Raw genomic sequence first — 22,071 nt, 5'->3', positions numbered from 1 at the left:
ACCCAGAAATATTTTCTCAGTGGCCATCTTGATGCCCATGGGAAGTCGGGACCTGAGCACAACAGCACCAGCATCTCCTCCTGTGGTTTCCAGCAACTGGCATTCAGAAGCATTGCTGCCTCTCACAGTGGTGGTGGAACATAACCATTAGGGATAGTAGCCATTGATAGCTTTATCCTCCAGGAATCTGACTAATCCACTTTTAAAGCCATACAAGTTGGTGGTCATCATTGCCTCTGTCTGGAGCAAATTCTGTGCACTGTATGAAGAAGTACTTCCCTTTGTCTTGCAAGCCCAACTGAATTCAGTAGGAATTACTTCTAAATCAGCCTATTTAGGATTGTGCTGTAAGCAACACAGAGAGAATAATGGACCTGCTCTGATACCACCCGTAATATAACCCTGTTCTTGCAAGAGCACTCATGCATTCATTGAGCATGTTTGTGATTCCAACAACTGGTATTCGGAGGCATACTGCTGTCTTAGTTGGTGGCCATTGCTAGATCTTGTGGGATGTACTTTAACTGTGTTTTGTGTGAAGAACCATTTTTGTTTGTCCTGAATTGTCAAAAAATGTGCTTCTACTTGCACAAGTCGGGACACCTATTTTTTGTTGATCCCTCCTATCCACCTAAGCCCCTGCCCACTTTTTTAAAAAAATACCGTGCTCCCAAAGGTTGCCAGGCTCTCTGGAATATTATGTAGGATGAAATAGGTAGCAGGGGATCAGCAAAAATCAGCTACACCTGATTCTTCTCTCATTGGTTTCTGTTCCAACAGATTGAACATCTATAACAATGTGAGATAATTAGATACCTTTTAATCCACCCTGTATCTGGTGTTTTGTCGATACCAATTACTCCCCGTATTAGTGACCTCTTTGAATCCAATATTGCATTTACGTAGCTCTTCTCTGTTTCATTTAAAATGATCTTGGACCATCAAACTATTACAGAGCCATGCAAGAACATCTGTGTGAAGGTGTGCTCTTTAGTAAAGAGTGGTATATTACATTTTTAGCGCCGTCTCGGAGATGCTGCAAAGAAAGCCATCAGCAAACTGCAGGTCAGAACGATAAGGAAAGGAGATAAGGTAATTTTTTCCTTAAGTCTTTGTTTTAACCAAGCAAGGTGGGGGTGGGGAATGCAGTTATTGTGCTGTGGGCAATAAAATAAAATAAACCAGAAACCTTTGTGTGGGTTACTTTCTTCCACAAAAGGGCCTGGTGAGGACTGAGGAGAGTGCTGTCTGGAAGGCACACCCTGGTTGCTCATACCTGCAGCAACCTGCTACATTGACTCCCCATATGGAGGAAGGGTTGAAACTGGCCTCTGTTATGTGCTTCAATAGTGGTACCAACATGGTTCCCTCCAAGTATTGCTAGACTCCAGCTCCTGTTGTTTCTGACCATTAACCATGGCTGGCTGGGGTTGGTGAGAGTTCGGAGTGCCATAGATTCTCCATTCCTGAATTACAGGGATCCCTTTGCAAATGGACGCTGTAACCAATTGGACTAAACCGAACTCTCAGAATCTGGAAGGACTTGGGGATGTTATTAAATGTCAGTGTATTTCAGTCCACCATGCTTTTCATTGAAAATGTCGATCTCAATGTTTCTGTAGGAAACTGAACCCGATTTCGATAACTGCGCAGTGTGTATTGAGGGTTACAAACCGAATGACGTTGTCAGGATCTTGCCCTGCCGGTGAGTTGATATAACCATCCAGTTAGAGAGATACAATTAATAAAGTAATTGATTTTTGTGGTGTTCTTCACAGGCCAATAATATGTCCTTGTCATTTGCTAACAGTGCAATATGCTTTAAACACCCCCCAAAAAACCTCAATTAAAGCTAAAACAATAACAGTGGCTGGGGGGGGGGGGGGCTACAGAAACAGCATTGGTGTTTGAAATTTGGTTGCTGGAAATTTATCTGATTGGGATTTTCTTTAACTTACTGGATCACCTTAAAGTAGAAGCAATTTAACTGCAGTTTTCCTTAGATATATCATATATATAGCAGTGGTGTCATATACATGCCCCTTTTTCAGCTACTTCAGTGCACATGCTGCTAGTATTTTTGGAAAGCCCACATGAAAAATCCAATTTGGAACAGATGATTTAGATCCAAAGGTTGCTTTGCTCTGATGGAAGAAGTCTTCCTTTGTCAGGGGAATAGAACCTTTGGACCCAATCTAATGTAATATGTTCCTTTTATGATCAGTGGGCGGGGGGGGGGGGAGTAAACCAAAACCAGTAAATAAATAGATGTGACAGACTGCATGCATCTTTTTCCAAGCAAGGAAGCAAGCCTGTTAGGGAATCAATGCCCATTACTCCAATTCTCATCCTACGTAGGTTGATAGGTTCTGTGTTCACAGATCAAATTGTATGCTGTCAGTTCTCTTTCTGCAGTTGCAGATCTTGCGTTTTGCAGTATCTCCAGTCATGAATGCGTGAAACACAATAAATAGTTTTTTTTCTTATTTATGCTACTTTTCACAGTACCAAGGATGATAAATCTGCTGTCAGCAGATAAATGTTTCTTAGGGTCTGATTTTTAATATGGAAAATTGCTTCCATTTTATTTTATCTTCTGAAGTTTTTTATTTAGAGAGCTTTTTTCTGCTAATTTTACATTCAAAATTACAAGCTAGGTTCCATCCACTACAATTTTTTAACTACAAAGCACTTCTGTTTTTCAGTACAGGTCTTCTTTCATCAGGTTTTTCTTGACAAAAGTATTTTCCACACAGATATATCTTCAGCTGTATAGTCCTTACGCTGCAAGACACTTCTGGGCTTTTTCAAAACAGATGGTATCCACTGCAACTTTGAGAAATTGTGAATATTTTGTTCGTATATAGATTTTATTCATTTTTCTCCCTTTGTAGGCACCTCTTTCACAAATCTTGTGTGGATCCATGGCTACTAGACCATCGCACCTGCCCTATGTGTAAAATGAACATCTTGAAAGCACTAGGGATTCCGGTAAGCATGTAATGTGATAGAATACTGAACATGGCATTTTCATTAATCCTAATTCCTAATTTAAAAAGTGAATAAGCAAGGATCATCCTAGTGAGCATTATATTTCTATCCTGAAGATTTTGGGACTCCTAAAGCCATTTCCTCACCAATGCTAATAAGACAATATAAACTACACACACACACACACACACACACACACACACACACGCCAAGTGATGTTTTCGGCATGAACCATAATACTCACTGTATGAAAAAAACCTGAAGCTCAAAACTTCCCAAATCAGATAAACACACAACCCCTAAAACAAAGCACAAGGCAACAAAGTAAGCAACCCTCCCCAAAACCGACAACCCCTACAACAAAATCAAAGAATACCCACACATTTTTAAGCAAAAAATTAAGTGAAAGTTGTGGGGAACAGAGTGTGTTTGAGGGTAGCATGGCTCCCCCCAGTACCACAATGGGGATCCCAGCAGTAACGCCATAAATTAGCAAACTGTCTAGTAGATATCATCCATTAAGACACCTGAAGGGTTACCAGGATAATGTATTAACTCCATATACCAAGCAGGCATCAGTTCTAAAAAAAAGGCACGTGATGTCGTATGCCTCCAATTTGGATACCGTATTTTTCGCCCTATAGGACGCACTTTTTCCCCTCCAAAAATGAAGGGGAAATGTGTGTGCGTCCTATGGGGCGAATGCAGGCTTTTGCTGAAGCTTGGAGAGCAAGGAGGGACGGTGTGCACCGACCCCTCTCGCTCTGCAGTTTTCAGGAAGCTATCCGCAAGCCTGGGGAGCCTGCGGGAATTCCCGCCGGGCTCCCTAGGTTTGCGGATAGCAGCCTGCATCCCGAAACCCGGGGCGCAAAGTGGAGCGCGCCCTGGGCTTCGCGCAGCTCTCCGCAAGCCATGGGAGCCCGGCGCAACTTCGCCCTGGGCTCCCACGGCTTGCGGAGAGCTGCCTGTTCTAGGGGCTGGAGTCGGGGGAAGCTCTGGCTTCCCCCGCCCCAGCCCCGTGCCTGGTGGGGGAATAGTTTTTCCCCTTTATTCCCCCCCCCCAAAAAAAAACTAGGTGCGCCCTATGGGGCGAAAAATACGGTAAGTATTTCTGTGAGGATATGTCCAAGATAGGATTACTGATTTAGGCTGCAGCCATAACCCCAGTTACCTTGCATTAAGCTCTATTGAATTCACTGGCACTTACTTCTGAGTAGACATGGTTAGACTTATGCTGTTAGATGCGTTGGTGTTTTGGTGCCATCAACAAATATCTAACATAACAATCTAGGTATGGATAGTCTCTAAATGGCCATTTGCTTTCAGAAGAATTTGCAAACTAATAAAGACTATCCTGTAAAGAGAAGCCAAAATGCATGTTTTGAAATCCATGACAAGGTAATATTTGAATGAACTATAGAAATAAATGAACTATTTCTTCCTGTAATCCAGTCACAAATATTTCCTTTCAGAATCTCTCTCCCTATTTCCATTAGACTCTTCTTTCTTCTTTTCATTAGCCCAATGCAGATTGTGTAGATGACATACCTCCAGATTTTGAAGCTTCTATAGGAGGGCCACCAACTAATCAGATTACAGGAGCAAGCGATATAACTGTGAATGAAAGCTCTGTAGCACTGGATCCTCCTGTCCGGACAGTTGGAGTACTACAAGTCATCCAGGATGCAGACCCTCTTCCACAGACTGGGGAAAATAACCTCAACACAAGCAGTAAGTTCTCAACTCATTTGCTTAGAGTGAATGTTTCAAATGTGATTCGTAAAATTGCCGGTGACTATTCTGTAGTATTTTCAACAGGGATATGGGTAAGTCCTGTTTCCCATTGAAAATACTTCAGCAGAACTGGATTTCTCATTTGAAATTCCAATAGACATCCCAAATGCATTCTGTAATCCATTCCAAACCAAATCTGATGGGTTACATGGAATCGCGATGTTCACCGTGATCTCAGATTGGCTGCAGTGAAAACAAAAATTGCACTGAAGGTGCAAGCAGGCACAACCACATAATGAAAGAAGGTATTGGAAGAGGGTTTTGTGGTGTTATACCAAAAATATGCACTTGTGAATATGCAGTGCGATCATAGTTCTCACTGAGAATATGCAGGGATCTCATGTGCCAGTCTGGTGTAATTCATTTATTAACAGAAGACTTTAAAGGTAAGCTTGAGTCCTGAGTGGGCTTCTTCTGGCAAACAAGTTGTCGCTCTCCAATCCTTGAATCGCAGGATGGCTCTATGTAACCCAAAGCAAATATGTCTGTGGCTCGCAAGAGTGTAAGCACAGGTTATATTTGCCTTCCTGTTAGGGTTCAGTTCTGCAGAAAGATGATCTTCTAGTCATTTACTCTTCATGAGCCACAAGGGGACACAACATGTTTGGATTGTGTCAGACCACAGTAGCTGGCCTCAGTTTCAGCAGGCATTGCAGTATCTTACATTTGCTACCACAGCATACTTGAGCGGCTTCCAGATTTGACAATTTTAAAAATGCAGTTCTAGCAGGGACATTACTCTCCCATTGGTTTCCTCCCACATGCATTTCAAAAGTTCAAAAGGAGCTTTAAACTCATATCAATTACAATGGGTTTTATACCTAGGCAGCTGGGATTAGGATTACAGCGTCAGTTAGCAATACACATAGACTTTCCTGCTACACTTTTTTGGGGTTTTTTATAATCATATTTTTTTCTGCTTTCTTTTTTGTTCTTTAAAAAAATAAAATCACATGTTTTGTGACTTAAAAAACAGGAAGCTGACTGACTGACTCACAGATATGAACTAACCAGGGCATACAGCTAGAATTTACTGTAAAATGGGAGCTGTGGGAAAGAGAGCATGTTGCAACATATGGGGAAAAGTCTTCTTTCTGCATTAGCTCTGAGGAAAATATCTTCATAGCTACCCAAAGTACTGTTTCAGTTAGCGCTGTCAATCTGGGATATTAAAGGGAATCCAAGTTATTTTTATTAACAATTTAATAAGCAAAACCTAATATTTACTAGGGATAAGGGAGGGGAAAACATTCTACATTTCAATAGCATAACAGAATCAGTATGACCTATAGAAACAAGAAGTTTCCCCAGAATTTGTGGCCCCACCAATGAAAATCTGCCGTGTTTGATTAAAATTAGCCTTTAGTTGATAAATCTACTGGTTAAGACAATTAGAGTTTGCAGGCTGAGTTTTTGTTTTTTCCCTATCCGTCATCAAGTGCTTTGAGACTATGGAAGTAGAGGTAGCCCCGGTGGAGTAGCCTTGGTGAGAAGACTTAAAAGCAAGGCTGCCTGAGGACTCTGTGTGAATATGGCATAAATTGGGCTCAGCACAACCCTGCAAAAAGTAAAATAAAAATCACACAGATGTTTATGCACTGTTGGGTTCTCTGTATCCTCATTTCACCGTCTTGCCTATCTGGGGATTTTACACATTTGGCACATGATTGTCCACACGCTTCATTTTTTGGTCTTAGATTTTTCATAGATAATTCCTCTGTGCCTCATTCACAACAGTGAGTGCGTTTCCATGCTGCCTCTTTCTGGCCCCTCCTCTCAGTCACAGCTTCCCTGCTCTCTGCTACCTCTTCCCGTTCGGAGCAAGCATGCAGGAAGTTTGGGAACTTTGGAGGAAGAGCAAATTTTTACTAGCCCCTACTTATCAGGGCAAAATGGAGGTTTATCCTTTTGGTGGAGACAGGTGGGCAACCTCCATTTTTTTTAATTTTTCAAATATCCTTTGAGCTGCGGGAAACAAAGCAGTTAGTTTGTGCAAATGGAAATGTGGGTGTAGCGAGAGAGGCCGCCCACAGAAACATTGCCACATGTATGACAAGCTCCCTACCTGAACAAATGCGCTATCAAGCTTCCATTCCAGTGATGACTGCAAATTTATAATATTGTAGATGGAAAAAGTTTACTTTAACGTATTTCTCACTGTAAGAGGAAATCTGGATTCAATGTTTTTAAAAATATGGCCTGAGATTTTGATGGTGGCAACATGGAGTGCACAGTGCAAGACCCTTGTGTGGGAGAGTAATACTGATTCCCCAGGAAACCTCCATCTGGAAGCACACAGGGATCTGAACATATATATTGTCAGGCATTCAGGAACACCTTTTAAAATACGTCCACTGTCAAGGCAGCTGAAGAGCAGACATGACAAAGAGGGAGTGGGATATTGGTTACAGTGGGATGCAGGGGCGGAGTAAGGGGGGGCAGTGGCGGCAGACTGCCCCAGGTGACTTTCCTGAGGGGGATGACATTTGACACGCCACCTGCCCATGACTCCCAAGCCTACCCTGAGCCGCCAAGGGAAGGGGGGAGCTGTGTCATTTTGCTAACAGCATTCCCCCCCTTCCTTTTGACAGCTTGGGGGAGGCTTGGGAGTCGCAGGCGGGTGGTGCACGAATGTCTGTCACCAGCAGCTCGCTCTGGCCCTGGCTGCATGGCCACACGCCGCTCCATGCACCTGAGCGACTATCCTGCATCTGGGAAGACACGCTCCACGTCACATCCTCCTTAGGAGCGCGCCCACTCTGGGCAGCGTGGGCATATGCTCCACCAGTGGTGGGATGACATATGACTGAGATGGTGCTCACAATATAAATTTTGAAAAGTGACATATTTTTAAGTTTACATCTTGCTTAGAAAGTTCCCCAAAAGATCTGTTTGGGAAGACCTGGGCAGGAAGTGCAAATCCCAAGGAATCTGCGGTTCCTGTTCTCTCTGCAGCCCTGCTGTGGTGAAGCCATCAGCGAAGCAATTGGACATGCCTACCCACCTGTCAAATGTGGCCTTCAGGAGAGTGTGTAGATAAGTAGATCCGGCCAGTAGGCCAGATCCGGTTCTCCACCCCTCAGTTAAAGTTAATGGCTTCCAAAGTTGCACACTGGAAATACCATGTGACTTCCAACGAGCGTTTTAAGTTCTTACGTGCCATTCCCCTATTATGTTACTCAGAGTTCAGCATAGGTCGTTGCTCTTCTAAAATGTCACCTCAGGAGTTCATACACTTTCTATTTCTGCTAGTGTTGTCATTGGTTCAATATCATTCAGTCACACCGAGACCCTAGGAATGTAGATGCCAGTGCATATTTCTCAGGGAGCTCACCCAGTCTAGGTGGATTAGTTAAATGGATTAGTTAAATGACTCAAGCAAAACTGTTTAGTTACCTAGACACAAGTCTGAATACTCCAGTTTATGTGTTTTGTGGATCAAGTTCTTCATAACACTCAAGGCCTTTACAGAAACAGTATAGGTGTGTGGCTGCTGTGAGTTGGCTTTTTCAAGGGCATCATGCTAATGAAATCCTGCTTTGGAGTTTTTGACCCCCTGCTGTCTCAGCTGTTCACATGATTAATGGCACATGACGGAGTTAGCAACCAGCAGCAGTCAAACTTAGCTCACTGCAGATCCTGGGAGCTCACAAACAGACCTCGCAAACAGGGGCGTTTGCAAGGGCTTTTAGCAGGGGAGGCCCAGGTTTCTGTCTCTTGGTGTGTATAGGACCAGAGACATGGAGGGCGAGGGAGCTGCTGCAGTGACCTGTAGCACCTGTGCCATGTTTGTCATTCTGCCAGAGAACAAGCAATGGCGCACTTGTAGCAAGTGCAAGGTGGTTGTCTTGCTGGAAGTGAAGGTGCAGCAACTCGAGGCCTGCCTAGCCACACCTCAAGCAACAGGACGATATGCAGAGTTACTTGACAGAGCTGAGTTGACTGAGATTGAGCACCAAGATAGATGAGATGCCCCCAGGGTGGAGAAAGTTTGCCCATTGCAAGAGTTTAACCCCTGGAAGAATCTGACATGCAGAAGTAGGACAGTCACAAACCACACTTAGTCTATTAGAGTTGCAAAGTCACTTCCACCTCCAGTCTTCTGTTTGGTAGCAGAAAGATTTGGGCTTTTATTGGTACAAATTATTTCCTTTTAAATTAATATTCATGTAAAATGTGACAGATAAGCAATATCTCATTAGTGAGGATCAGCCCAATGTGTAAATCCCCTGCTTCTAGCCAGATAGAAAGATGCTGTATTTATTTTTATGCAAAATAGTATTATCTATATCTATCATCTATCAATCAATCAATCAATCATCTATATCTAGGGTACTTGTAACCCAGTCTTAATTAAAATAAATCCCAAAGTAGGCGACAATATCAAAACATGCATCAAATAATATAATATACATAACAATAAGGAAACAATTTTAAAGCAAGAAGAATCTTTATTGGGAGGTTATGTTATGTATTTTTATGTTTTTATACTGTATAAATCTAACAAACAGTTATTGCAATTCTAAAAATCCAACCTGAGCCTGCTTAATCAAAACATAAGTCCCGTCAACTTCTTCCAAAGTGTACTCTGGAATATACTTTGGAGTGTATTTTCATTTTCCAAAGTCTACTTATGATAATAGCCTAAAAATTCTGATATTATATTTGTCAACCACTATGAAAATTTCACCATGAAAATAAATCTTTTAAAACAAAAGCAGGGTGATTTAAACCTGATAGATTTAAACAAATGATGCATAAACAGTACCTGTGCTTTTAGGTGCCCCAGTGGTACTTTGAAGTTTCCCAAATAACTGAAAAATAGTTAATTGGCTTCTTTTTTTAACAGAGAGAATAATAGTCAAACCTTTCTTGCTGCTGTGTTCCAATAATGCTCATGGAACTTCAGGATGACAAAGATAAACTAAAAGTCTAGCTAAATGCACTTCAAGCAAAGGCATTCTATTAACTTGGTTCTGTATATAATAATAATTAATAATAATAATAATAATAATTTATTATTTGTACCCCGCCCATCTGGCTGGGTTTCCCCAGCCACTCTGGGCGGCTTCCAACAGAAATGAAAAATACACTAAAATGTCACATATTAAAAACTTCCCTGAACAGGGCTGCCTTCAGATGTCTTCTGAATGTCAGGTAGTTGTCCATCGCCTTGACATCCGGTGGGAGGGCATTCCACAGGGCGGGTGCCACCACCGAGAAGGCCCTCTGCCTGGTTCCCTGCAACTTGGCCTCTCGCAGGGAGGGAACCGCCAGAAGGCCCTCGGAGCTGGACCATAGCTGTACTGAAATAAGTTATGTGAGAGCTTTTTGTTCACATGAAAAATCCCAATAAATATTCCAAATATACAAATATTTACAGGGTGAAGCCAGATTTGGCGCAGCTACTGATGGCATGCAGTATGACTAAGAACTGCAATTGTTGATGGCACACATCCAAAGGCCAGGGTGTTCAGTGGCTTAACTGGAGATTATGAGCAGCACCATTGTCAATTCCAACAAGTCTCTTCTAAAAGTGATGAAGGCTGCAACCCCAACCCTGTTTAAGTGGGAGTCAACTCCATTTAATTCAATAGGACTGACTTCTGATTAATCATGTTTTGATTGCTCTATAAGTCTGGCTCCATCCTAGTGATGCTTCCCCCCCCCCCTTTGTCTTATGTCTAGGAATTCTCTATACAGTTAAATTCCCAGAGGAAACTGGGTCATGTGGCTGATGGACCACAGATTCATCATCCCTGTTTAGGACCTTTACCCTGAAGATTATAAACCATGAGCACATCCGCTTTTCTTTCTTTCTTTCTTTCTTTCTTTCTTTCTTTCTTTCTTTCTTTCTTTCTTTCTTTCTCTCTCTCTCTCTCTCTCTCTGTGTGAGTGATGATAGATGATACATCTGATTAATGATTATATACTATTATGCATAAGCACATATTTCCAAAACACACACACACATACCCTGTCACATGCACAGTGCTGTTACGATTATGTCCATTACTTTTTTCATACTCGTCTTTTCAGTGCAGTCCATGACCCCTCTAGGCATTCATTTCTTTATTTCATTTTTTGCTAGAGACCTTCCACTGCAGCAGGTTTAACAGTCACTGGCTCCTTGCCTAGGGAAGCATATGCTGCTCTGAACGTCTTAAGAATGAGGAAGAATTGCATTCGAAACAAGCCATTTTCTGTTACAAGGGAAAGAAGAAATTATTCAGGGCCTGACTGTAGCAATGGGTTATTTACAGGCCTGAGGCTGCCTGGAATGCACACAATGAAAGCTACTCAGCAGCTGTTCAGTGTAAAATGCATTCAAAATCAATTTCTAAAATGAATTTATACTAAAGGCTGCTTCCTCACGGTAGCCATCTTGCTAAGGGAGGGTTAACTTACCACCTCGTGACAACGTATCGTTATAGGTGCACACCCATCACAGCAGCACTTCAAAGGCTCTGTTGCATCCGCCAGTTGTTCCCACAGCTGTACTTTCACCCATGCAGCATTTCTTTATAGCTAGTGTAGACTTCCTCTTAGCGTTTAGGTCGATCACTAAGGATACAGGAGGTAACAGAAACAAGGTAGTGCCTCCACTGGATCAGGTCCACTGGACCTTCCCCACACCACAATATTCCGGAAGGCTGAAATGATGCCACTGTCTGTCTGAAATCACTCTGGTGGAAATGATACAAAAGATTTGCATACCGTCTGTGCTTGGTGTTGCTTTCTTATCAAGAAGACTGCTTTGCTTTTCTCAGGGCTTGCCCAAGACATTTTGCGTAATGAGGCATAGAACAAGATGGCAAACACACACACACATTGCCCATCATTCATAGCTCTGCCCTCCCAACACCTGACCGCCACTCTGTGCTGACCAGCCTCTCCCACCTGCCTCCCTCTGCCTCATAGCAAGGCCTGTCCTGCCTTTTCTGCTTTTTAAATGCAGCAGACGTACATGGCATTCCTTAATGTTCTGTGTCAGCCTTCACCACCCTGACCCCTCCAGGAGTTATGGACTATTCACTCCCATCGGCCCAGCTAGCATGGCCTCACTTCGCTGGGGCTGGTGGGAGTTGTACGCCAGAACAACTGGAAGGCACAAGGTTGCCAAAGGCCACATGACAAAAGAAATTGTTTCCCCAGAATTTCCAGATTAGCAGAATAATAATAAAATAGTACAGTTTCCAAGACTTTTGGGCAGGAAGCCAAAATGTATGTGTTTTAAGTGTATGGTTATCTTACCTCAACAGTAAGACTAGCTTTGGAAGAGAGGTGCAGTTTTTTAGCAGTCAGAACTGTTTTTACTAGGCTGGATTCAGACTTAGTCATGCTTAGCAGTAGACCCATTAAAACCAATGGGAGCTGTGCTAGTCAAGTAACTTAGGGAAATAGTATTGATTTCAATGTGTCTGGATTTTTATTTTTATTATTTAATGGACTGTTGTTGTGAGTTTATTTTACTAAGGAATGGTAGGTATCTTTTTTTAAAAAAATAATTAATAAATAAGTAGGAAGAGCTGTACAAATTAATACACATGTAAAGCAAAAGAACCTCATAGCAGTATTCCAGGCATCCCCTGTAGAGGCAGCAGGAAATGTTTGGGAATGGGCAGAAAGCAGAACAAATGTAGAGAAGAGCAGCTTGCCTTTGTAGCAAGAATCAATTTGTTACAGAGTCAATTGTGCATATCAAACACTGTTATGGAGTATAAGCAAATTGCGCCATGGCAATATTTCACACAGACAGGCTCTTGGTCTTGCAAGGTGAAAACTAGGCTAGCCAGTTTCGGTCTCTGATGGGTTGCATCATTTTATGGCAGTTTGGCTTGCTAAGAATCACAGAATTGTAGAGTTAAACGTTACCTCGAGGGTCATCTAGACAGCTCCCCACAATGCAGGAATATGAAGGTGGTCTGTATGGGAATCAAACCCGTGACCTTGGCGTTATCAGCACCACACTCTAACTAACTGAGCTAACTGTCACTTCAATCAATCAATCAATCAATCAATCAATGCCACTTGATTTGATGGAAATCACTGCAATGGCACAGAGCTGATTCCCACAGAGAATTGGGTCTTTGTCCTTGTACAATGGCTTTTATGCAATAACAGCACTATGTTGACCAGAAAATATCTCAAGATTTTGTTTTTCCCCCCACCTCCATCCATCATTCTGTCTTTACATAGCTTTCGTTTTCAAGTTGGATCAAAGCTGGTTTGGGAGCAAACAACGTCAAAACACAGTATTTCTCAAGTAACTGCAGGACTGATGTGGGTTGTGGCTGATGTCATGTGTGCACAGCTTCACAAACCAGTGGTGGGAGCACACTGGATATTGAATAAGTGGAACAGTATGTGTATCTAATGAATATCTAGTAGATATGTGCTGAAACTCAGCCTGCTAGATAAGTTGCCTGTTCAGCAGATGTACAAAAAGCACATCTACCATTTGTCAGAAACTGGAAAGTGGGGTGGCTTCAGAAATCACGAAGCAGTAGGCATGGATGTACTAGTGATTCCAAACACTTCTTCAGTGTAATGCCTGCACAAAAAACACACTCATCTCTTAAACAGTAAGATGTTTCCCTCGCTCCCCACATTCACATCAGCACTTGCCACTCTATTGTAGCAAAAATAGCAGGAACAAGCAGCACAAACAGAGCGAGAGGTTCCAATTGCACTACACTGAGGGTTTTTAACACTGCCCATGCAGTGTTCTTCTGCTGTAAGATACATGATTTCCTATGCTTTAGAAGGGACATTCTCTCATCTTCTTTCACGACAATTTCACTCACTTTTTACAGGACAAAGAGAGGGCATTCCACATTGAAACCTCCCTTGTGGATGCACCCAGTGATCATTCCTTTCCCTTTGTAAGCCAACTGGGTTATTGCATTATTTGCTTCTTTAAAATGCCACCTCTCCTTAGAGTTTCTTCTTTAGAAATTAGTTTGTTAAGAGCCTCTGTCAATCACTGATCTGTCTTCAGTGATGGATTGGAAAATCCTTTAATGAGTTTTCAAAGCACCTGTCAAAGCTACTGTCTAGATAGTAGCTCAGTGGTAACACAACAGGGAGCAGAAGAGACAGTTGCAGTCTTTAATTATATTCCATCCATAGCTTTGTACAGCTTTATATCCCAGTCATTAGCTATATGCGTTGGACTGTGCCTACACAGTTTTAGTGTTAGGCTCTTTTAATGTTAGTTGGGTGGGTTTTCTAAAGTGCATTTGAAAGGTACAGTGGAGGTAATGACAGTTGCTCAACTGGACTTAGTCTTTTAAGTCTTGCCACATTATCACTTCCTTAACTTTCCTTTTTGCAAAACTTCTTTCATGCATCTGGTTCAAGGGTTTCAAAAAAGTGTTGATATCAAATATGTCTTCTCCCTTTCCTGCTATTTAAGAGCTATTTTATAGTCTCATCTTTGTGGAATGTAAGATGTAAGACTTGGCATATTTGGAGTATATTTGGACAGGCTGTGCGCCTCAATGTATCAGGGGCAGATTCAGAAACTTTGGGGCTTACTTGGTCTCTGGTCTTCCCCATCAACAAAGAAGCATGTTTGCAAAGCGGGATACCATGTCTGATTTCACCAATGCCCTTTACAGAAGGGTGATGATAAAAATTTGACATCCCACACTCCACAAATCTCTCTGTGTACTGGACACCTGAAGATGCATATATGAATTGCACAAAGACTTGGGTCTTTTGTAAGAAGAACAGGGGAGATAATTTCATAGTGCCTCTACCTGTGAAACTAGTTTTTGTGTGTGTGTTTTAAAGACGGATTTACCTAGTGTGTTCTGTAATTGCTGTTGTGATTACTTTGTCAAAGAGGTATTTATACCACAAGTCCTTTATTATAGGACGAAGCTACAGAAATCTGGAGAGATTTCAGGGAGCTTTGAAAACTCTAATTGGGACAGTTATCCTGAAGCTACAATTCTGCAATCCAATATTGGCTGAATGTGGATTTATTTAGTTGGTCTTCAGTTTTAGGTCAATTTTTAAAAAAGATTTCAAGCCCAGATGGGCTTATGTAGTTTCACTTTTCATTCCTAAAATGTAAATTTATAAAAGAAGAATAGTCAAAATTACATAAACATTCTTATATGCTACTGTTGAAAAGCCAATAGGAAATCCAGCTGTTTTAGTACGGTAACAATTTTATACATTGTTGCTTGACTCAAGCAGCTGCTACTCCTCCGCTTCAGAAGTCTTGCAGGCAAAATATAGGAAGAAGTATGAATCTAAAAATCCATGGACTTAGATGCAAGACAGCCTTAAAAAATTAACAATAACACAATTTGGTCACAGAATACATTTCTCTGTGCAATGGAAATGTGTATCATACATTGATCTTCCAGGAAAGACGGCTTTGTATTCCATCAACATCGGAGGTATGGTTGGTGGCCTAAGGGACAATAGCTCCTTGGTTGTGGTACCCAGAGTTTGGAGTTCTACACTTTGGGTGATCCAGTTGCCTTCCTTTCTCTGTGTGTTTTGGCACTGGATAAAAACCAAATTGCTTAATCATGCATCAAGAGGATACTCTGTGATAATTTGGTATTGGTTTGCCGGTCTGGTAATGCAACTTTTTCCTGTTTTTGCTTTTATTTCCCCATGGGTTTTATTGGCATTGTTTTTGTTATGATTTTTAATTTCCTCGGGGGTCTTTTTACACAAAAGAAATGTGGGCCAATAAGTTTTGCAAGAAAGAAATAAACCTGCACATGAATCGTTGTGAGTTTTTTCACCATATATACACTTGCCAGGAAGTTACAAGTGGTTTCAGTTTCCTAGCATTTGTATACATGTAGAAAACTAGAGATTGCACATTCCTTTCATGGAAGTACTTCCCTTGATGTTACTTCATAGCATTGGAACCAGGCATGGGATTGCAGAAGATGGAGAACAAACAGAACAGAGCAATGGGGAATTCTAGAGAAGTAGATTGAAAGGCAAAACAATCCAGGGGAGGAACTGTCCTTAACCGGAAGATTGTTTTAAAGTTCAGGAGACGTAGGAAGCCTTGCCAACCTGTTGTGTTCTCATAGGGCGCCTGAGATGCTGCCGACAAAGAGCTGAGGCTGAGGTGGTTTGCTTACCCAAGATCCATCCACTGAGCAATGCAGCACAGTGGCTTGGGGAAGGGTTGGAGGGAACAGAAACACACCCAGTTAAAAATACACGAAAGAGGAACAAGAGGCCACAGCTCATGGGTATGACACTACACTTTGCATGTAGAAGATGCCAGATATTTCCCACTCAAAAGACCAGTGAGGAAAGGCCACTCAGTGCCTTGGACCATGAGAGCTTCTTCCAGTTAGAATAGGCAGTACTTGGCTCAATACAAGGCATCTTCTCTCATTTAAGATCAGATTGTAGGAGCTAAGTTGGAATTTGGGGGATGTGAGAATTTGGCATTGACATTCTTTTCTTGTTTCAGGTGAGCAGGAGCCAGCCGTCAGTAGTGATTCAGATATTTCGTTGATCATGGCAATGGAGGTTGGACTCTCTGATGTAGAGCTTTCTACTGACCAAGACTGCGAAGAGGTGAAATCCTGAAAAAGCAGATCAAAAGACCCTTCCACTAAACTAAAGGGCAGTAGTGGGGAGGGAAAGGAAAAGAATTAAGTTCTGTCAGATTTGGACCACTGGTGTACACATGCATTCTCATTCACACATGTACACACACACACACACACACACATAACCATACACACGTCCAGAACGTTTTGTGAACTCCAGTACGCTCCATTCTAGGATGGTAATGAAAAGCAATAGCAACAGACGTGTCTGCTTGGATGCAATTTCATCATTAACTCAGTGTGTCCATTTCACTGACACTGGAAGGTGATCAGAAGAGTTATTCACCTTCTTGGTGGTTCGTAACGATGTAACTGAAATGACAGCTGGTGTGTTTGCTACCTTTCTTCAGTCCCTGGTTGTTGTCGTTTTTTTAAGCAGAAGAAAGCACTTCAAGGTGATTATTTATAGCTTGTTTCGGATGGACATGTCTTTCTTCCTCTCAACATGCCCCTCCCCCCAGCATTTTCAAAAGTTCAGCCCAGAAATCTGAATAATTTTATGGGTCACCAAGTTAGTGAATGAGGTAAACATTGCTTTGGAAAGAAATGGTGCTTCAGAGCAGAGTCTTGGTCTGAAGCTTCTTTTCATTGTGGTTTTAGTGAGACTTGGAGATTTGTGCTTCCAGGTCTCCCAGCCAGGAGATAGGTGACTGGATTTACTGAATTTGGTGACTTGCTACTTAATGTTATTAGTTCGCATTCAGAGTTTCATGGCTTGCACATATGATACCAAGTGAGAGAAGATGAAGATGATAATAATGGGATTAAAAGTCAGCCTGTTCTTGCAGCCTATTTGCTGTATTTTCTGTCCTCACAAATCTCTCATTCCTTAATGGTCTTCCCTATGATTGGTATGTAATGAGATTCACTTTCCCCCCCTTCTTCTTCAGAGGTATTTCACTCAGATTTCCTTCTGGCCATCAGAGCACTGAAGTTCATTGAAACTGTGGTAAGGGGAAAAGAGAACAGAATTTTCTGGAAGTGTGGGGGAAGAAGCTAGGTGATGTTGGCCATAATAGGAAAGTTACAAATGGACTGAGGCTATTTTTTTGCATAACCACCTTTACCACCACCAACACTCTAGTTCACTCCTGCTTCCTCTGTTCATAGGTGAAAACACTTCCTACTTCCAAGGTCCCTTTCAGTCAATAGGGGTAAGAATGTGCACACACTCCATCAGATGTACAGCTCTGTGCTCATTCTGCTACATGAAGGGCCAGTCCTCCAATTCAGGTAGAGGACATGTGTTCATGGGTGACAGCAAAAGCACACGAGGGCTGAGATTATTCCCTGCATAACCTTTAGTCAAATGAAAAACTAGCACATTCAGACCTGCATTGAAGCAATTCACTAGTGTGCGCAAACAGTGGGAAAGAGGCACTGAGGCACTTTTACTGGCATATGTGAAAAGATACTCTCACAAAGTGTTCTGTTGTTGTTCCTGGTATGGAAGTCAACTCTTGCTCCCTGGCTTCTGAACTCACTTGGATGTAGATCCCCAGTGGGTTAAAGAAAATGATGAGGCTCTTGTTCCCATGTCATATTTTTGAATTGTAATAGAAACCTGAAACATTCCAAAATGAATTAACTGTCAGTTTCAACTGCATATGTTGAAAAGGGTTGCCATTAAACTGCTGGGACTCAAGAGATCTTGCATTGTGCTGTAGTTTCAGGGGATTTGCTATTGATGCAGAGGGCAGTTGTATATTTCAATCAAAATACTTAAGCGTTAAGGAGGACTTTTCAACTTGTTCTCTTTCATAAAAGGGTACGCTATTACTCCTGACAATATGAACAGTGATTTAAATTGTGGTAGGTAAATAGGCTTAGCACTGTAGCCTGTGCTAAAAAAATACACAATAGAAACAGAATCTATTAGAATTCCTGCATTAGAGTAGTACTATAAGGATTGTTCAGATATAATGCCATCTGCCCATAGTTTGGCACTTTGCGAACAGGTCCTGCGCTCACATGCTCCCACCCACTCAGTGGCTAGATTTTGTAGGGCCTGGCAAAATGGCTACAGCAGCTACCTCCCTCTTCATTTCCTGAGGGGAACCTTGCAATGGGTGGTAGGAGCTGAATGGCTATCCTGAGGAGAGGGGAATCACGCCTAAGGGGCTTATTCATGTAGCACCATACATTTGGTTTGGTGTTCCATCTGAAGCAACCCTAAGTGTTACTGTGGAGCTGTCGTAATTCCCCTATATAGAGCATTGCTTTCAGTGAGCTATTAATTACCTTGAAAGATCAAGCTTGCCTCAACATGTTGACGGCTTATGTGTGGGAAGGTGGGCACCTTTAAAAAAAAAGCTGCCATCTTCTACTTATTCTTTCATAATCTCATTTAAATTGAGCCAAAATAAATGTGTGAGGACAAATTGAGACCTATGTTTATTGCTGTTTCAGGCCAACTTCAGACTGAGAGAGTCAAGCTTTCAAATTAGGCTTTTCGTACCTCCAGTAGTTATGGAGAAGAGAGAATTTTGGCAGGTGTAACTTACATTGCAGCTCTACCAGGTTTTGTAAAGCTGCACCTGTGAAAACATACTCAATTATCCCAACTGTTAAAAATGTAGGAGCTGTAAGATGGAAGCATTTGCCATCTCTGCTCAGGAATTCACATTTCCCTATGCTCCAGTGTGGCTGGGCATGGGTTTTGGGGGGAGATCCATCTTCAATTTCAATTTATTATTTCTGAGGCACGTCAGGAATATCATATTCAGTTAGAAAGAAGCATAGCGCAGTCCTAATCTAGTGGAGCCACCTTTTAAAGTGGGTTTTCTATACAGCCCTTGTCGATCCTATATTGCTATGTGGCTCGCATGAATATAGCAAGATTGCAAATAGTATGTATCCATCTAGCTGTGCTGTAAGTTGTACTCCTTTTATAACCTCTTACCATGCATCCAGAGTTGCACTGGCAAAAGTTGGCTTTGTCACGGTGAAACTTCCTACCTCTGTTCCTCCCCCATCTCTTCTGTAATTTCTGTGCTATCTGATAGCTTTGAGCACCACTTTTATGTCACTTCAAGTATTGGAGGTTGTTACTGGTGCATCCACTAATGCTCGGTTGACAGAACAGCATGAGTTGTGTCACCTCACCAAAGCTACCACCCTTTCAGCTTATTCAGCTTATTCTGCCCATGTAGAAGTGACAGGGAGGAAAAGGCTAATGGCCAACTCCCAATTAAAAACGTATTCATCCATCTCATTTCTCCTCCAAAAAAATGTAGAATCCACAAAGAGTACAAACCATACTTCTGGAAACATTGGTTCTTTTGACATGCATCTTCTGCTTTAGGAAGCTGCCTTGTAGCAGATCAGATTGTTTGTCTATCTGGCCCATTATAGACTACTCTTGACTGGCAGTGGCTGTCCAGGGTCTCAGGCAAAGGTGATTTCAGTTATCTGCTACCTGGCCTTCCTAGGAATTGAACCTGGAAACTTCTGCATGCAAAGGATGTGCTCTGCACCCTTTCTTTGACAGATCCTTCTGGGATAATTTGTTGTTATAGTGCAGGGACCAGGCCTTTATTTACTGGAGGATGGAAGCTTTTAAACTGATATGGAAATAGCAAAAACAAAACAAAATAGTCCTGGGAAATCAGTTAAATGTCACCTATACTTCAGAGTTTTTTTCCAGATCCTTGTATCCAAAGAAGTTTCTTTTGGAAAATGGATTTATGTCAAATTTCAGAGAGAGAGATTCCAGCCTTGTAAGTGACTGAACTACGGCATGGATCGATTAGGACTGAAAATAGAAGGCCAGGAGGAAGCTCAAAGGTGCTTGGGTGCCTCATCCTTCCAGACGTACTCTAGCCTCAGAATGCCTAGGAGGAGGCAGCAGCCATCATATGAACAGGGGAGTATGATTTGCTTGGAATCTCTTTGCTGCCTGGCAGGTATGGGGAACCTTTGGCAGAACTACAACTCCCATCGGTCCTAGCAAACATTGTCAATGACCACGGATGATGGGAGTTGTAATTTAGCAATATCTGGAGGGCCAAAGTTTCCTCAGATCTGCTATACAGAGTGAGACAGCTGCTGAGGAACAGGGAGATGTGGCAAGGTGTTGTGCCTGTTCCACGTGGCCTGCCCTTCCCCCTCCTAAGCCAACCTGCTGTTCTCAGGTGCAGTGGAAGCTTCTGTCCCACTCCCAGCATTGAGGTCAGATTCAGCTGCCAGTGTAATCAGCTTTTATGCATGGATTGAGGAGAGGTGCCATCTTTTCCTTCAGCTGTTGCTGCATCAAGATTTGAGTGTGAGAAATCTCCCCCAAAGTCATATGATCTTTGTCCATTTGATCAAATGCCCCGAGCCCAGGATCGTGGTTCTCTACCAATGTATAGCTCTATTATCTTCACCAGTGTTAAGAGTAGGTACCATTTTAACTTTGACCTTGCAGTATTCCCTCCCAGACCTTGCTATATGAATATGGCTAGAGGTGTTTGCATTGCACAGTATAAGGGCAGCGAACAACCTGAAGTTTTGCCCAGGTGTTCAGTTAGAATTCAAGCCCTCAACTTTCTTCCTCCAGTATTTCTACGCTGCCATCAATAGAAACCACCTCACAGACATTAACAGCAGTGTCACTGCCATGGTCAGTCACCTAGAGTGTGCCTTTACCAAGAAACACATGGTGTGGCCTGAGAACAGGCAGCTTCTACGGCAGCCTGGCTGGGCTATTTCTGTACCGTCCTGAGGCAGCTGGAGAAGAAGCCCTATTTTTGATCAGTTGTGGGACAGCTTCTCTTGGCAACAAGAGGAACCAGCCTGAAAGATACGAAAGGATCGGGCAGTTCAGGAAATGTAATGCACATCATGGATACCTTCATAAGCAGATATGATTGATGGCTGTATTTCATGAGTGTGCACTCTAGCCCTATGCATTTCTCCTGGGAAAGAAAGACCTGCTGCATTCTGCAGGGCTTATTCTCAAGAATGCATGCACCTATAGGTGGGCCTATTATAAGTAGGCAGAAGCCAGTCCATTAAAGCAAGGGGTTATTTGAGGAAAGGCTGAGCTTTAGTAAAGTTGTTTTTTAAATAATAATAATTGGAACACTTGATACAAAGCAACTTAGGTTCTTTGTTTTGACAAACGGTTGCATAAACTAACTGATAGTTCTGCAGCAGTAACAACGTGAAAGAATTTCTAGTCTAGAAGGGTCTTGGCATACCAGATGATATTTGTTAATGCATTGTATAGCAAAGTAGAAGAACGCCCTCTGCTGCCTGACTTCCAGCCGCCAGAAGCCCACTTTTAATTCTATCATAGATCCAGCAGCTGGAAATCTGTCACTGGTAGAAATGTTGATTCTTTGGTGCCCGGGATTTGGGGTGGGGAAAGGATGTACCCACTTGGCTATAACAATAATGAGATGGGAAAAGGATTGAAGGTGCTGAAAGTGTAATATAGCATCATCTTATGCTCATTTGTCTTCAAAAATATTTTGCTTTCTGTTCAAAACGTTACCTTGCAAGAAGGAATTCAAAGAAGGACAAAAGAAGGAAGAGGATGCTGTCATCACCCCCTCCCCCTTATTTGCTAATTTTAAAATACTGCCTATTTTTAAAGGCATCAGATGATACACATGTCTTTGCCATGAATGTATATGTATATGGTTATTACAGATGTGAAATATCAAAAGTGTTTTTTAACATGTACATAGTATCA

General features: G+C 42.1%; 1 protein-coding gene across 2 annotated transcripts in view; it reads left to right on the top strand.

Annotated features, from left to right (window-relative positions):
• The window catches only part of RNF150 (ring finger protein 150), an 82,863-nt gene extending 61,460 nt beyond the window's left edge, over positions 1 to 21,403 (top strand). Inside the window, exons 3-8 of one of the 2 annotated variants that reach the window (XR_014171843.1) lie at positions 1,021 to 1,092; positions 1,623 to 1,705; positions 2,895 to 2,991; positions 4,512 to 4,722; positions 16,250 to 20,055; positions 20,098 to 21,403. Coding sequence is in view for 1 of the 2 variants with exons in the window: in XM_081926125.1 (XP_081782251.1) it covers positions 1,021 to 1,092; positions 1,623 to 1,705; positions 2,895 to 2,991; positions 4,512 to 4,722; positions 16,250 to 16,368 (582 nt within the window). In the remaining variant the exon portion in view is untranslated. Of the gene's footprint in view, positions 1 to 1,020; positions 1,093 to 1,622; positions 1,706 to 2,894; positions 2,992 to 4,511; positions 4,723 to 16,249 lie in introns of both variants that reach the window. The other variant, XM_081926125.1, reaches the window with a different exon arrangement.
• Positions 21,404 to 22,071: the final 668 nt, after the last annotated feature.

Source organism: Podarcis melisellensis (assembly GCF_964234715.1).
Source record: "Podarcis melisellensis genome assembly, chromosome: 9".
NCBI classification, from domain to species: domain Eukaryota; kingdom Metazoa; phylum Chordata; class Lepidosauria; order Squamata; family Lacertidae; genus Podarcis; species Podarcis melisellensis.
The sequence above is the reverse complement of the archived record's forward strand: the minus strand, read 5'-3'. Positions and strand labels throughout refer to the sequence as shown.